At 39.4% G+C, this 18,317-nt stretch overlaps 1 protein-coding gene across 2 annotated transcripts in view; it reads right to left on the bottom strand.

Annotated features, from left to right (window-relative positions):
• The window catches only part of SCCPDH (saccharopine dehydrogenase (putative)), a 44,012-nt gene extending 27,621 nt beyond the window's left edge, over positions 1-16,391 (bottom strand). Inside the window, exons 1-5 of one of the 2 annotated variants that reach the window (XM_027122389.1) lie at positions 16,076-16,391; positions 14,236-14,348; positions 8,794-8,874; positions 6,515-6,644; positions 3,926-3,975 (exon numbers count right to left, since the gene is read on the bottom strand). In XM_027122389.1, the coding sequence (XP_026978190.1) occupies positions 3,926-3,975; positions 6,515-6,644; positions 8,794-8,874; positions 14,236-14,348; positions 16,076-16,265 (564 nt within the window). In that variant the 5' untranslated portion in view covers positions 16,266-16,391. The remainder of the gene's footprint in view (positions 1-3,925; positions 3,976-6,514; positions 6,645-8,793; positions 8,875-14,235; positions 14,349-16,075) is intronic. The other variant, XM_027122390.1, reaches the window with a different exon arrangement.
• Positions 16,392-18,317: the final 1,926 nt, after the last annotated feature.

Consider the following 18,317-nt stretch of genomic DNA (forward strand, 5'->3'; position numbering starts at 1 on the left):
TTCATTGTTTCCCCACACCCATCATCTCCCGAAAAAGACCCTTTACCATAAATCAAGTGCTCATATATGCACAAACTACTCTGAGTTCTTTATCCTAATCTGCTGGCCTATTGATATCTCCCTGCCAATGTAACACTCTGACTTAATAATGTCTTGATATTCAAGAACATCCTTCTACCTTATTCTCCTTTAAGAAAGTGTTGGTTATTCTTGGCCCTCTGCATTTCCATATACATTTTAGAATTAGTTTTTCAAATTGCATACTAAAACAAAACAAGCAAGCAAAAAAAAAAACCTGTTTGCGATTTTGATTGGAATTATATGGGATTATAAATTAATTTAAGGAAAACTGACATTTTAACAAAATTGAGCCTTCCACTCCATGAATATGGTGGGTTCTTCCATTTATTTGTCTTCTTTAAGGTCACTCAATAACATTTTATAGTTTTCTTCACAGAAATCTTGTACATTTTATATCCCTTACTCTTAAGTACTTGATTTTTTAATGCTACTATAAATGGTCTCATTTTAAAAAATTCATTTTCTAACTGTGGCTGGTATACAGAAATGCAACTGATTTTTATATTACTGTTGTATCCAGCAACAATAAAGACTAGAGTGGAAATAAATGAAACAGAGAATAGAAAAACAATAGAGAAAATCAATGAAACCAAAAGGTGGTTCTTTGAAGAAATCAACCAAAATGAAAAACCTTTAGCTAGATTGACAGAGAGAGAAAGAAAAAGAAAGAGAGAGAGAGAGAACTCAAATTACTAAAATCAGGAATGAAAGAAGGGGCATTACCAACCTTTCAGAAATAAAAAAGAGTATAAGGGAATACTATGAACAACTGTATGCCAACAAATTAAACAACCTAGATGAAATGGACAAATTCCTAGAAAGACACTGTTACGGATTAAATTTTGTACCCACCCCAAATTTATATGTAGAAGGCCTAACCCCCGGTACCTCAGAATGTAACCTTATTTGTAAGGAGGGTTGTTGTAGATGTCACTAGTTAAGCTGAGGTCATACATATTGGAGGAAGTGGGCCCCCAACCCCAAACCACTGGTGTCCTTATAAAAAGGAGAAATTTGGACACACACACATATGAAGATGGAAGAGCGGTCTGAGTGATGCATCTACAACAAAGGAACACCAAAGATTGCAAGCAAACCACCAGAAGCTAGGAGAGAAACATGGAACAGAGTCTCCCTCACAGCCCTCAGAAGAAACCCTGCCAACATCTTAATCATGGACTTCTAGCCTCCAGAACTGTGAGAACAATGTTTCCCTTGTTTAAGCAACCCAGTTTGTGGTACTTTATTACAGGAGTCCTAAGAAACTAATGCAGACACAAACTACCAAAACGGACTTAAGAGTATACAGAAAATCCTAACAACCTATAAGAAGTGAAGACATTGAATTCTTATTATCTCTTCACTGATTTCTAGTATAATTTCATTATAGTCTAAAACATACTCTAGAACGGGGGTTGGCAAACTATTTCTGTAAAAGGTCAAACTAAATATTTTAGGCTGTGCAGGCCACATCTGGTCTCTGCTGCGTATTTTTTTTTTTTATTATAGCTCTTTAAATATGTTAAAATTATTCTTAGCTTACAGCCATATAAAAGTAGGCCATGGGCTGACCCCGCTCCGGAGCTGCACTATCTGGTATGGAAGCCATTATATAGCATATATGGAACACCTTCATCACTGAGGGAAGATTTACTGGACAGCACTGTCCTTGAGTATATGATTCCAACTCTCTGAAATTCTTTTGAGTCTTGCTTTATGGTCTAATACATAGTCTAAGATTCAATTTTTTATGTAAAGTAACAAAGCTTAAGGGGAAAAGTAGGATAAGGAGTAGGAGGAGAACAATCCTGTGCCAAGGGATGCATAGAATCAAGGCAGTTACCTCTGTCAATCCTTGTGAAATTAAGGCTCTGTATTTTGCTTTAAGGGGAATGAGAAGGAGCTGCATTGATTTCGATGTTTTCAAATGTCTCGTCCTGATTAAGCCCCAACTTTGAGTCCTTATAATAATAGGACTTAGTAACATTTATTGAGTGATTGTAAAGTGCCAACCACTGTTCTGATTTATATTCACTGACTAATTTAATCCTCATAGCAACCATATGAAGGGGACACAACTCTCATCTCCTGTTATAGATCATCTCCTGCTCCTCTTTCAAAAGAAGCCTCTTTTCTAGCTCTGTTTTCTCACTATCTCCCTGTAGTGGACATCTGTTTTTTGTCAGTCCTGCACTAATTTCCTGCAGGGAATTCTTAATTCCCCTACCCTATGTTCTGCTTACAACACTCTCTTTCCTATTGGAAGTTTGTTACGTGTTGTTGAGAAGGGCTTGGCCCTATGATTCCCTCTCCAGAGGCCCATGACCCAGGGCTGGGCAACCTTATTACTCCATTACCCCAGGTCACACTGTTTGGCTCAAGAATGACCAAATGACCCAATACTTGACTAATCTTCCCCATCTTTGAATATTCAAACTCTGCGAGCTGTTCTTGGGAAATCATGAACCTTATGGACAATGCATACCTGGGGCTGCCAGTACCTTCCCCTCCACCCCCCGATTGTGAGAGCCTACACTGAGGAGCACAGAAGTAATGCAGAGACAGGAAGAGGAAGAGAAAAAAATGAGTTCCGATAATACCATTTGAACATCCAGATCCAGCCATACTGTTTACTTGCAGATGTTTGGTTACATGAATCAATAAATTCCTTTCTGTTTTGTTGGTTTAAACCAGGTTGAGTTGGCTTTCTAACTCATGTTCCCCAGAGCTCCAAGCATGTCCTTCTTTCTCATTTCTGAGCCTTTGTTTAGGTTGCTGCCTCTCACCTTCCAAATGCTATTCACTTTTCAAGGTTCAACTTAATAAGACTTCTATGAGGCATTCCCAAATTACTCAGGCCCACTGTCACTTCCCTTTATTCTGATACTCTAGTGGATATTATCTGTAACCACAAATTTTAGCAAGTTTTATATAGTTCTTCATGTTTATTCATCTGAACCTACAATCCAGACAAATAAAACCATTACTTAAACATGCTCCACTCCATCCCACAGTTACATCTTTATTAAACTATTTCCTCTCTCCCTTATCCATATCTCCTCAGCACCAACCTTTAAAATTCCATATCCCAACTTCTCCAAAAAGTCCTTGATCTCTGGCCTCCCGGCTAGATGTAACTCCCCATTCTCAGAATCCTATAGTATTTCATCTGACCTCTTTAATAACAATTTTCGTCTCCTGCTCGTCCTGCTTATTCCCTTTAAGGGTCTGCATGTTGTTCATTTATGTGTCACACTATCTTGCACTACTATATATACTTGTATTACACAATATGTGAAATACTGAATATTTTTTAAAGAGAATAAATACTTATGAAGCCTCAAGTATAGACAGAGAATTGTGTTAGACACTACTGGCAGTAAAACTACTACCACAAAACATGGTTCTTTCCCAGAAATGCAACTATCTTATGCTCCCAAATAGATCATAAATTCAGTAAGATTACATTTACATTATACATTTCTTGTATGGCCACAAGAACACCTAACTCCAAATTAGGCACATAATAAAAATGCACTGATTTGCACTAAGGTGATAATTTTCTAGGCTGACAACATTCATCACATAACAATGATAGATCTTTAGTGTTAGGATGATGGTAACTCATTCTAATAATGAACTGTGCAGTTTTAAACAAATTCTATTTTAAGTCAAAATAACTCACAGCAATCTTTACTTTTTAAAATTAAACAGTGACTTTCATACACTAAAAATTACAACTGTATATACAATTTAATTAATTAAAACCTTTTTAACAGGCAAGTATCATTTCCAAAATGTTTTTAATATTAACAAAGAAAACACGTGACAAACAAAAACTAACCTCAGGTCCTGAATGTATAGTCAGGAAACTTTCCACAGCCGTCAATGTACCTAAAAGAGAAGGAAAATGGTAAAAGTAAAATAAAAATCTATTAACTCAGGATAAGTAATAATAAGCTATTCCTATTCATTTAGGGAACATTTTTATTAGGCCTACAGCTGATATAATCAGGAAAATCTGTGCTATAACAGTATTATTAGGTTACTGTAAACAGATTTAAGGAGCAGCTAAAGCCAGATAAATTATCAGAAAAATAGTAGTTTAGTATAAATTAACTGCTGGTACTCACAAAATCTTTTCTAGTATTCAAACTGACATTGCAAAAAATCTCTTCCAATAAGGCAACAATTCAGCTCACTGATTCTGGAAGGCCATCAGTTCTCAAAACTACATCTATGGGCTTCCCTGGTGGCGCAGTGGTTGAGAGTCCGCCTGCCGATGCAGGGGACACAGGTTCGTGCCCCAGTCTGGAAAGATCCCACATGTCGCGCAGCGGCTGGGCCCGTGAGCGATGGCTGCTGAGCCTGCGCATCCGGAGCCTGTGCTCCGCAACGGGAGAGGCCGCCAGTGAGAGGCCCGCGTACAGCAAAAAAAAAAAAAAAAACAAAAAACTACATCTATGGGAATTATTCTGTTTTCCAATATGAAAGCTTTCAAGAAGACTCATTAGTAGTGACTTAAAATGAATATACAGAAACCCTACCAAAATGGGCCTTTGTGATGACTTATTAAATACTAAGTATTTAAGTAAGGCTATTTAAATGAAAAAAATATATAATGAGTAAAAACAAAGTAGAAAACCAAGGCCAGAAAAAAAGGGGAGAAATCAATTATATTAACCATGAGGACTAATACATACGTATAGTGGTTAAGTATTTAATTAATCTTTGAGCTTATCGAGAGCAGTAAGACAAAAGAAAAACATAACGGGCTAGCTAATTCTCAAAATCTGATAAAATATACCAATTTGTTAAGAGACAGTATTCCTAGTTTTAATTCCAAGAGAAAATTAAAGCATGGGGCCTTAGAAAGTTGACAATGAGCAAGGTAACAAATAACCACACCATCTACAATGATGTTACAGCAGAAAAGAACTAAAGCCACATAAATATTACTTATCTAACACTGTCAAAAACCAAGAATAGATCATTAAATTCTAACTCACTGGAGAGGATTCTAAGAGTTGTTAAGAGAAAGTGGCCTGGATACATGGCTCTTTGATCTAACCCTGTGCACAGAAAGAACATGTATCGCCTAAGGCAGTATGTAATGAAATGTGAGCCACCTGAATCAACAATTAGCTGGGGTATTTGTTAAATGCTGACTCCTAGGTTTCAGTGTCTGAAAAAAGGTTCTAAAATAAATCTTAAAGTAATATTTCTCCCTTAAAAATAAAAAAGGACCTATTCAAAATAACAACTATTAAATATTTAAGAATAACCTCAATAAGAAACATGTAGGACCACCATAAAAATACTCTAAACTTTTTCAGTAAATGGAGATTTTTTTTAGTAAGTTTTTTAATAAATGGAAATATACCAGATCCATGGGTTGAAGACTAAATAAATATTTTAAAGATGTTCAATTCATGCCCTTCTCTTTACTGGGAATGGTTCCAGCGTTTCATCATTAAGTATGATGTTGCCTACTGCTTTCTGACATTCACTGTGTTTACAAAGTATTCTATTCCTCAATTTCTAAAATCTAAAATCAATAAATGGCAGGCATGCGTATTACCTTTGTTGAGCTTTGGTCTCAGAGTTACCGTTCTAATATAAACTGGAACACTTTCCGTAATTTTAAGCTCTAGAATGGTTTATATAGAACTAGACTTATTTGCTTCAGGTCATTTTTATAAAGGGCATTTTTTATGTATGTATAACATTCCACTGTTTTACTATAATAGTGATTTTTTTCCATTCTTATTGTCTCCATTTTTTTTTTTTTTTCTTGCGGTACGCGGGCCTCTCACTGTTGTGGCCTCTCCCGTTGCGGAGCACAGGCTCCGGATGCGCAGGCTCAGTGGCCATGGCTCACGGGCCCAGCCGCTCCGCGGCATGTGGGATCTTCCCGGACCGGGGCACGAACGCGTGTCCCCTGCATCGGCAGGCGGACTCCCAGCCACTGCGCCACCAGGGAAGCCCTGTCTCCATTTTATAAATGAGCTAAAAAAGATGTCAAAAAGCTTGTTCAATACTTTCTAGCTTTGTTCGTTAAAAAAATTAAAACTTTCCAATTATAGTATGTGTATAAATTATACTTTAAGATGTATTAATTCCTAAACAAAGCAAGTTTGAATTTATAATGCCTGCCAAAAATTTTTTCCAGAAATTTTATAGCTATAACCACAACTAAATTCTAATGGAGAATTCCTTCCTTTAGAACACTTATAGTATTATCCATACCTCAAAAAACAATACTGTCAATATCATTTTCTAACAAGTACAGCTATATTAAAAACAAAGTATGTGTTTTAATACTACCCATTAATAGTTGTTTCTTTTCTCAAGAAGATTTTAGTTCACCACAATTACAAACATGAAACACCTCTATTTTAAATTCCATTATTGCTTCTTGATCAATAATTACCATTCATTTTATTTCTGGTATATATTACTCCCAGATCTGCTGGAATGGAGTCAAAGCCACTGCTTCCAATGATATAAGCCCCTTTTTCTGCAGCTTTCTCATGATACTTCCAATACATTAGTTCCAGAAACTAAAGATTCAAGACAAAAGATCTGAATCAGAGCTACGGAGAAACATCTAGAACAAAATTAAATGATTTACCTTTAAAAACAAAGCAATTAAACTGTGAAAATGCTAACCAAGATGGCTCTGCAGCAAAATATTAACTGCCAAATAGCTGGCACTTACTCAGCAAACATACCTACTATGTTCCAGGTGGTGTGAGAGGTATGCAGATCTGACTTAATTCATTTTTTAGAATGACTTTTAAATGCAAAAGCAATACCTATTATGAAAAATTAATATAGAAAAATACAAAGAAAACAAAAAAAAGTTACCCCGAATCACATCTTCCAGATGAACATCATTACAGACATATCTGTGCACATATGTAAGTAGAAAGAGTGGTAGGAAAGGAGGGAACGCAAGAACGGGATAATGTCTGTTCAAATTCTTTGCCTGTTTTTTTTAAAAAACAGTTCTAGATTTACAGAAAAAAATTGAGTACTAGAGAGTTCCTAGGTACTCCACACTCAGTTAACCTTATCATTACATCTTTTACATTAACATTTATTATAATTAATGAACCAATACTGATACATTATTACTAACTAAAGTCCCTATTTTGTTCAGGTTTCCTCAGTTTTTATCTAATGTCCTTCTTCTGTCCAGGATCCCATTCAGGATACCATACTACATTTAGTTGTCATGTCTCCTTAGGCTCCGCTGGCTGTGATGGTTTCTCAGACTTTCCTGGGTTTTGATGACCTTTACAGCAGTGGTCAGGTACTTTGTAGAATGCCCCTCTATTGGAAATTGTCGCATGATTTTCTCATGACTACACTAGAGTTACAGGTTTTGGGGAGGAAGATGGGGTTAAGTGCCATTTCCTGATGTCATATCAAGAGTACATACTATCTCACAGACACAGAAAATAAACTTATGGTTACCAAAGTGGGAGGGAGGGAGAGATGGATAAATTAGGAGTATGGGATTAAAAGATACACGCCACTACGTATAAAATAGATAAACAACAAGGATTTACTGTACAGCACAGGGAACTATATTCAGTATCTTGTAATACCCTATAATGGAAAAAGATCTGAAAATATATATACATATAGCTGAAACACTTTGCTGTACATCTGAAACTAACACAATATTGTAAATCATTTAAAAAAAGAAGAGTACATACTATCAACATAATTTCTCACTGGTGATGTTGACCCTGAACACCTGGCTGAGGCGGCGTTTGTCTGGTGTCTCCACTGTAAAGTTCTTCTCCTCCCCCCCACCCCCACCGCTTCCATACTGTACTCACTGGAAGGCAGTGACTGTGCAGCCCACACATAAAGAGGGAGGAGTGAAGCTCCCCCTCCTCAAGGGCACAGTAGTTATGTGAATTATGTGGAATTCTGCACAGGTGATTTGCCTCTTTTCTTCCCTTTGCCCATTTTAAATTTGTATTTAAATTTGTATTTTTGACTTATATATATTCTGGCTCATTACTAGGTTTTGATGCCACGTTCATAGTACTTTATAAGATAACTTAGCAGCTTTCCACCATTTTCTCTGCTCTAGAATATTTTAAATAAGATAGGAATAGTTTCTTTTACATTCATATTTCCTACCTCTTCTTTTATCAGTCTTGGTAATTTACACTTTCTTAACACTTTCCAATATACATCGCCAACTGATAAGCTCTAAGTATGTATATACCAGCACACTGATGATGGTACTCAGCAGAGACTATAGGGACATATGAGGTTACAGTTATAAAGGAGCTAGTGTAGCTCAGTGCTTATTAACACTCCACTTCCTGCAGTGTTAATTCAGGCAAACCCCAATGCAAGTCCTAGTTTTCCTACTTAATGGTTGCATGACTCTGAGCAAGTTTTATTTTAATTAATTCTGTTTACAGCATGCAGTAGCAATAAAAATCAACACATCCTATACACAAAGGCCATGGAAGAAATTAGGATGTAGGGAAGAAAAATTCAAGAAAACTGAAGCTAAGACCTTACCATCATGCTCTCCTTCAAGCTTTCAATGAAATACCATCTCTAAATGCTACAGAGTCATCACCTTCTAAAATCTGTCTGCAAAATTACACTAAATATTTTTCACTTTAACAGAAAGTTGTATTGTTAATTTTGTTCCTTCTTTTCCATTTTACATACCTGAGGTTCTCCACAGATGTCAATACAGCTAGTTCCATTTTCAACACATGCTTTTACTACAGGTTCTCCATAAAATCGGTACTGGGAGAATAAAGAAAACCAACAGTTTACTCTTACTTAGCAAGCTTAAATGAAGGAATACCACTGAGTGTTGGAAGTACAGTCTTCACTATTAAGAAATCAAATATTAATTAAGTAGCCTAATGAGAAAATGAGAAAATAATGTAACTGCAATTTACTGACTCTCACAGTGTAAATAAAAGCATGATGGAATTACCCCTAACTGAAGACAAAGTCCAAAGTTTTATAAAAGAAGTGACTCATTTGAGTTGAATTCTGAAGAACAGTAAGGATTTGCCAGGAAAAAGAAAATCCAAATAATGGAAAAATTATATGTAAAAGTGTAAAAAAGGGTGATGCTCAGGATACCTGAAGCACAGAGTAGTTGAGAGGGAAGTGGTAAGAGATGAGTCTGGAAAGAAACACTTGGGCCAGATCAGGAACGACCCTGAGTGCCATGTTATCAAGACTGAACTTTATCTTTTCTGCATTGCTGAGCCCTCCTAGAGTATTTTAAACAGGACAGTGGTGGAACGTTTATAACACAGACATATCACTCTGCCTGTGGTATTGGAAAACAAAACTCACGGCAGGTAAGAAATGAAGGACAAAACTAAGGAAGCGGAAGGATATACTAAGAGTGAGATATACTTAAAAGACAGAAATGACTGCACTTCCTGATTAGCTGGACATGGGGACCAACAACTAATGGCAGTATTAGCAAAATAAAGAAAGGACAAAGAGGGTTGGAGGGGATAAGTTTAATATTGTACAAAGTAGCTATTCTGAGCCTGTATGATTTTGGATCTCCCAAACTATTTGTTGCTCAAACTCAAGGAATTAAAATTAAAAAAATTTTATATAACAGTTAATACATCAGAGTCAGTCCCATTTCAAAGGAAGCATGACGAATTTTCCCTTTGTGAGGGAAGGGTAAGTGGAAGCATAAACTCCTCTGCTCCTCTCATTCCTCACAGCAAAAGATGGAGAAAGGAGATGGTCTGCTTCTTCTAGCCTTCAAGAAACAGGTAAACGGACACTTAAAAGAAAAGACAGAGCACTACAGGGATTGCCCTTTTCAAGTGGGTCACTTAGGCTCCTCTCTACCTGACTCCACAGCCTCATCTCCACATCCTCCTCCCCCTTCTTAAAAACAGCAAATGACACTGGAATTACAGGACTAGAAAAGTGTGTTTAAGTTCTAGTTCATCCCTGCTATTCATCAACCATGCAAAATTACTGAAAGCACTTAACTTCTGAGGCAACGTAGTACAACAGAACAAACAAGGGCTTTCAAGGCAGCAGGACCCAAGTTCACATTCTAAATCCATCATCTACTAAATTGTATGAATTTATTTACAAATGACATATATGGACTACTATACTAATAAAATATATACTTTAAACATATATAAAATGGACATAGAGTTGAAATTAAAATGAGTACAAGTCAAAGCTCTATTTTCTTTCTGTACCCAATGGATCATCTTGGGTAATTTTCACACATATCCATTTGAAACTCACTTAGCAATTTCCTTGGCCTCCTGGTTATTTTACCCCCGAATACCTCAAGTTGTCCCGTAGTTCACCTGGGTCAGAATCAGCTGGGTCGCTCGTTAAACATGCTGGTTACTCAGTCCCACCCCAACTCCCTCCAGTAATAAGTTTTCTGGGGTAGACTGCAGTAACCTGCATTTTAAATGAGCCTCACTGGTGACTCTTACGTACGTTAGAGGTGGAGAATCACCTCCCTAGACATTCTCCCTGGAAAATCTCACCGACTTTCTGGATTTCTACTACAACATGTATACTGATGACGTCCAACTCCTATCTCCAGAGCTGCTCACTGATGAGGCTGCCTCATCTGTGGCTTCTGTTATAAACTTCAGGACCCACAAGAGCTCAGGACATGGGGCAAAATGAATTTCACTTTGGCTTCTTTTCCTCTCCTCTATTTCCTCTTCACCCTGACTTCCTCACTTGCTTAAGAAAATAATTCCACTATATAGTACGCATTTCCTGTCTTAATTCAAAAATATCTAGCAGACACCTCAGTTTCAACACATCCAAAATCAGATTCATCATCTTTCTCTCAACAGCAGTTTTTCCCCCTCCACTTCCTAGCACAGGAGACAATAAAGAATAATGCTTAAAAGTATTGATTCAGTCATTTTCTGTATATTTTGACATAATACTTGTTTACATATGCCTGACTAGTTTTACAGCTATCATTTAGCTCTCATTAAAGAGACCCTCACAAAATAGAGAAATGGGTAAAAAAAATACCTTCAAAGAAACAAATTATGACACCAAAACTGGTAAACTGGAGTCTACCCCTGGGAGTATAATCCATATTACAAAGTGAAAACGACCTTCCAAGTAGAGCTTAGGAAGGAGCATGTTTTGGGGTCAAAAAGCTAGAGATGCCTATAAACCATCCAACTGGAAACACTGAGAAGGTAATTCGATCCACCAGTCTGGAGTTTAAGGGGTAGTTCCTCAGTGGAAATAAATTAATGTAGGCATCATCAGGAAACAGATGGTATTGAAAGCCATGGCTTTCAATTCTTTCTGACTACAACCCACCCTAAGAAATTCATTTCACATAGTAGCTCCACACACAAATATATCTGACACAAAAGCTTCATGAACCAGTACGTACCTGTATTACGTGTAATTCACCCTATTTTCTATTTCAGTCTATCTGATTTTTCTTTTCAATGCCTAGTCTTAACCTACTGAACTGATTTCACAAAGTTTAAAAAATACTGGCCCAGTTACAGTTTCTGTTTGGGATGGTGAAAACGTTCTGGAAATAAAGAGGTGACAGTTATATAAGATTGTGAATGTACTTAATGTCATTGAAGTGTATACTTAAAAATGGTTAAAATGCTCAATTTTATGTTATGTATATTTTACCACAATAATACTAATATTAAAAAATGGTCCAGGGAATATAAACAGAAAAGAGTTTCTAAGGCTTAAGCTCTGAGACCTCTGGCATTCACAGGAGGATAAAAAGATCCAGCAGAGGAGACTGAGACAAAGCTGGTAGAGAAAAAGAAAACTAGGAGAGGGCAAGAATTCAGATACCAACTGAAGAAAGGAAAAAGTGATCGACTGTCACAAATGCTGAGAGGTCTGATTAAGATGAGGACGGAGAACTGATGATTGGATTTGACAGGACGGGGATGCTGGCAGAGTAGTTTCATTTAAGGAGTACGGATAAAAGCCTGACAAGACTAGATAGAGGAGGAGGTGAGGGAGTGGAGACAGTAAGTAAGGCAAACTCTTTCAAGTTTTGCTAAAAAGGGGCACAGAAAAATGGGAGTAGTTAGAAGAGCATGCAGAATTCAGTGAAGTTTTTCTTTAAATGGGAGATATAATCCCATACTTGTATGTTGAGATAAATAATCCAATCAAGAGGCAAAATTTGATGAGAATAAGAATATGTGTAACTGTAAACCTGTAAATATAAAGTCTTTGAATACCGTGTCCATGAGAAGCAGGGGTAGTTTTTCCCTGTAAAAGGAGATAAGGCAGAGTCAGGAAACAATGCAGATAGGAAGATCTGGTGGTATAAATTCTCTTCTGACAGCCTGTATGTTCATAGTTTAAAAAAAAAAAAAAAAAGGAAAGAAAGAAAGGAAGGGAGGGAGGGAGAAAGGAAAGAAGGAAGGAAGGAAGAAAATCACGAGGTAAGAGTGAGGAAAAAGGAAGAAAGGGGTGGGATGCTAAAAGTATGAGAAAAAAGAAGTTATAAAACTGCTGCTTCAGTGAGTAGGAGAGAAAACAGCCTAGGAAAATAGATTAGAATTGCTGGAGGTACTGAGGCTGCATGTGAGGTTTGTAACCACATATTTAAAGTGGGACTAGTCAGCATCGGGATGCATTTTTCTCCAGCCAGACTGGGTTATACATGTTCAGGTAGAGTAAGCAGCGAGCTGGAATAACCAGGGCTGGGGTTTCTCCAGAGTACTTCGGAGGGAGGGACAAGCTGGCTGAGGATGTATATAAGACAGTGATTCAAGCAACGAACCACAGACCACATTCTAAACTAGTTAATGAAATAAATTGAAATAAACAATAGAAATACATTTCATTTGGTGACAATCAAAAACCTTTCTGGTTTCATTTGATGAAATTATCAACAATCTTCTAGATTCTTAGTTTTCAAATGTTTTAACAATTGAGAAAGCTTCCTCAGGTCCATAAATGTCACCAACATTCACCCTGTTACACAGACCACAAGTGTCTCTTTCACATCCAGTCCAATACCAGCAGCTAGAGGTTCTCCTTTCAAAATATCCGCTTTCAACCACTTCTCACCACCTCTAACACTCCTACCCTGTGATTGGCTTGCTTGGCCCATTCCACTGTTGGTTCCCTACCATCTATTTTTCCTCTCAGAAGCCAAAGAACTTCAAATACGTAAATCAAATCATGCCCTTGTTTTTAACCATTCAATGGCTCTTTCATATTTAGAAGGAAACCCAAACCCTGATCTTGACCTTGCAGACCTAACCACCTAGTTCCTAGGTACCTCTCCAATCTAACTCCCCACCTCTCTGCCCTGCTCACGCTCAACCACGCTGGCCTCTCTCACATCCCTCAGTCAGGCCAAGCACATGCTCATCTCAGGACCTTTGGATTTGCTCTTTCCTGGAACACCCTCTCCTCAAATACTCACAGGATTTACTCCCTCACTGCATTCAGGTCCCTATGCAAATTTCAGTTCCTCACAGAGACCTTCCCTGACCATCCATCTAATAGAGACTGTTGTGCCAATCTTTTTATCTCCCTTCCCTGTTTTATTTTTCTTCAAAGCACCTGTCACTTACTATTATAACATTATTTTTCTGTCTCCCCACTGGACTGTAAGCTCCATGAGGGGTTTTCTGTTTTATTCACCATTATGTCCGTAGACTAGTTCAGTGTACATATAATAAACACTCAATAAACATTTATTGAATAAATGAATGAATCTTTTTTTAATATCTTTCTTTGTACATGCACTAACATATGTACTGGTACAGTAATACAGAATGTAATTTAAAAACAAATAAAAAGTAAATTATGGGTACATGCTCAACCTTTTTTAGTTAAGGGACATGCAGCACAAAAAAAAGTTTGGCAATTATAGTTGTAACCACTAAATAAACCAGCACACATTCCTGGAGTCTAGTGTCACTCTCTCTCTCAGGAGACTTTGGACATATCCATTTGCTTCTCATGAGAAGTAAAAACTCCCCATATGGGGTTAAGGCCCTGAATCAATTCTTCTGTCCCCTGCCCTTATGTTTCTCTGGAATATAAAATACCAGATTCTGCTAGAAATGAATAGATTGTTTGTTCTGATTCAGAGAAGGGCAGATTACTTACTGGTCCTACACAGTTGAGGACAACTGTTGCCTGTTTAGCCATTTCATCAAGTGAGGCTGGATTAGTGATATCACAAATTATTATTCCAACTTCAGATGACAGTGTCGGCCTTCCTAAAATAAGAAATAAATTGTTTTAAGCAAATCCCGATACAGTATTAGATCACCCAGCCCTTCTTTTCATAATAACCACTGACGGCAAATTTACTAAATATACTAAAAGCTGATTCTCCCTCTCAAACAAAAGATAAAACTGTTTTTAACCAGGTAATTAAAAATACGGAAAAGACTATGAGGAAAATGAAGTTAAAACTAAGAGTTAATAAAACACATTACTAACCTTTAAAAGAAAATCTAAGATAAGGAATGTGTAAATGACAACTCTATGCAAAACGCCAATTTTACAAGTTTTCAGATAGAAGACGATTTTCCTGACCTCCTCTCCAGGAAGAATTATACTATTATACTATAAAAGCAGTTTCTCATCAACGATTAAACAACTACATATGATAAAATTATGAGGGGAGTTAACATCAACATAATGAAACAAAAGAGGACTGAAGTAAAAAACTGTCTAGCGAAGAACACTCAAGTTCATAATAAGGAAATAACTGGAATAAACTGAATCAATAGAGTAACGCAGGTTTCATGGCTCAAGGTGTATTTCCTGCAATAACCTGATCTGGGCACTACAAATGTTAGGCAACTAGGCTATACCTGTACAGTCTCGTTGAACAGAAAAGAAGAAAGGGAAGCATATATTTTAGTCGTGGAAGTATTTCTCTTGGAAAAGTAAAGAAAGACCAAAAAGCTTTTTGGTCAAGATTCTGTACTTGGGAGTGGCAGCAGGAGAGCTGTAGGAGAGTCCAGCCTACATGGTATCTTCTGTACCAACCACAAACAAAACAGGTTCCATAAACAGGGATCTGTGTGGAATTATGTGAGATGAAGGTGAAGGTGAAGAACAAAGTATGCCCGAAACTCTAATAGGTGCTACCTGTCTGTATGACAGGGCAGTAGGGTGGAAAACTGACAGCCAAAGTTAAAGGCGACTGACTCCTAACTTAGATGTTCTCACCACGGGGAACATGGGTAGGGTCTCTGCGTGTGTGTGTGTGTGTGTGTGTGTGTCTCTCTCCACCACATCTGTATCTCCAGCATTTACACTAGCACCTGATATTAAAAAGACCACTCAATAAAAACAGGCTGAATGAATGCCGAAAGAGTAAGTAAACTGCCGAAACAAAAACACCAAGAAAACTTTCTGGATGAAGAGTGCGACTGCTGGAGAATGCTTACAAGTAAAAATTAAATTAAAAAGTAAAGCCACAGCAACGTTCTCCGTAAAACTCCTAAGCTTCCTCTCCCATCTCCAAAACACAAGGCCAAGGGAGAACACAAGGCAAAGGGAGAGCACAAACCATCCTGAAGAAACCAGTGCTCTACTTTTGTACCCGATCAAACATCAAGAGACTTCCAGGCCCACCAGGTTACCCCCCGCTCTAGAAGGGGACGGAGCAGAGAAAGGAAAAACTAAAGTTCCTATTTCGCCAGTGAGGATTCCCTAACTATGGGAGAAATTCAAGGGGGGGGGGGCATGTCTCTCTCTCTCTCTCTCTTTTGTTTATGGAACGGAACGAAGCTCTGACGTTATCAGGAGCCCCGTGCTCCTCCTCCTGGCCGCTAACAGGGTTGGGGAGCTCGAGGGGCACCCAGGGAGAGAACCTCTCATTTCAGGCGACTGAAACCCCTCAGCCGGGAGAAGGGGGCTTGGGGATGAGAGCCGCGGCGGTGGGGCCGAGACCGGGGTCCCGGGGCCCCGTCCCAGTCGCCCCCTTTACCCAGTTTCATGGCAGCCCTCTCCAGGACTCGCTGCAGCTTCTCCCGAGAACGGCCCGCCACAGCCCAGGGCAGGCGGGAGCTCCGCTCCGGGGACATCTGCTCCCGCGCCACCTCCTCGGTCACGAACTGGCCGGTAAAGCCAGAGGCGCCGAACACCACCAGGTGGAAAGGCCTCTGCTGGGTCGCCATTACGAGCCCACGGCGATGCAAGGACCAGGATGGGCAGAGTCCACGGCGCCTGCGCCTCAAGCAGCGACCCCAGGACCCGGCGCAGCAACCGCCTCCTCCACGGCCGCTGCGGTCTCCGCTGCCTGCGTGCCGCGTTCCCGAAGGCCCGCGCGCACCGCTGCGCCAAGGCCCCGCCCACACCGCCTTTTGCCGGCGGCGCCAGAACGCCTCCTCCTTCTCCTCTGGGGTGGGTCCTGCGTTGCTGCTGCTGGCTGCCCTGGCTCGCGAGGCCTGTGTGCTTGCGGGGCTGGCGGCAGCAGGCGGCGGCCCATCCTCCGCCCCGTTGTGGGTCCTGCATAGCTCTGACTGCCCCAGGCGTCGTATCTTTTCGCTCTCCCGAAGGTTGTAGGGAGCTACGCAAAGAGAGAGCTCACGAAAACCTTCTGACGGCTGAAAGCACTTCCCGCGCCGAACCCCTCCTTTTTTTTTTTATTTTCGAAGCACGTTGTCCAAGGGGGTGTCTGCGGAGCCAGGTGTAGGGTGGACACTGAGTCTGGGGTCCGCCTTCTGTCATAGGCCCCGCCTCCACCGCCTCGGTGTCCGTCACCTCCGGGACCCCCTTGGTGATGCGGCACACAGTTAATGGTGAACCTCCGCCGGAAAGAAACTCCCAGAATTGTCGTGCCTATTGAGCTGTGAGGTAAAGGTGAATGGTGGTTCAGGACGTCCTCGAAATGCAGAAGAAATCAAAAGTTTCTTGAGCAGTCGTTATTTATATAGTCAAAAACGTTTTAATATAAATAAACGAATAAGTGAATACATAAATAAATGGGGGAGAAGAGACACATCTCCCAGTACAGAGGCATTCCAAATAATTTGTCATTATGACCTTCTCCAGGAGAAGAGTTTAACTCCCTCCCCTTTGAATATAGGCTTTGCTTAGTGACATACTTTAAAGAGAAGAATGTGGAAAGGGGGAGGAGGGGTGGGAAAGAGAAACCAGGTAAAAATTACCCTGGCCAAATGATCAAGGTTAACATCATCAATACATCATGTCGATAGCACACATCCCTAATATGATGTGATAAGGATGATAGATACTTCATCTCTGTCGGGTTCCTCCCCCAAACCCATAACCTCATTCTAACCATGTTGAATATTCTAGAAGATACCTGCCCAATACTCCCCAAAATGTCAAAGTCATGAAAAAACGGGTGGTAGGAGAAACTGTCAGTAACTAAAGGAGCCCAAAGGGACATGATGACTAAATGTAATGTGGTATCCTGGATGGGACCCTGGAACAGAAAAAAGACATGAAAGAAATCCTAGTGAAATCCAAATAAAGTGTGTTTAGCTAATCACAATGCACCAATATTGGTTTCTTAGTTGTGACAAAGGTACCAAAGTAGAGTTAAATGTTAACAGTAGGGAAGACTGGTGAGGGGTATAGAGAATGCTCTGTACTATCTTTAACTTTTCTGTAAATCTAAAACGATTGTAAAATTTAACATGTAATTTTTTTTTAATAATAGGAGTGATTTTAAGACATTTTATTTATTTATTTATCTATGGCAGCGTTGGGTCTTCGTTGCTGTATGCGTGCTTTCTCTAGTTGCAGTGAGCGGGGGCTACTCTTCGTTGAGGTGCGTGGGCTTCTCATTGCAGTGGCTTCTCTTTGTTGCATGAGCTCTAGGTGCAGGGGCTTCAGTAGTTGTGGCTCACTGGCTCTAGAGAGCAGGCTCATTAGTTGGGGCGCATGGGCTTAGTTGCTCCACGGCATGTGGGATCTTCCTGAACCAGGGCTCGAACCTGTGTCCCCTGCATTGGCAGGCAGATTCTTAACCACCGTGCCACCAGGGAAGCCCCAACATACAATTTAAGAAGAATTTTGTGCATTTGTATCAGATGCGTATAAATATGTCATCTCGTATAATGCTATTCATCAAGCATTTCCAGAGAGCTTATGTTTGTCAAACTCTGAAATAGATCCTGGGAATACAGTGATTCCCTAATTGGGGGATAAATAGTTTAATTGCAGTACACGTGGCAAATGAAGGAAGGAACTATCTCTAG

Source organism: Aethalodelphis obliquidens, unplaced genomic scaffold (genome assembly GCF_003676395.1).
Source record: "Aethalodelphis obliquidens isolate GAN/ISIS:26980383/991018 unplaced genomic scaffold, ASM367639v1 scaffold24, whole genome shotgun sequence".
NCBI lineage: Eukaryota > Metazoa > Chordata > Mammalia > Artiodactyla > Delphinidae > Aethalodelphis > Aethalodelphis obliquidens.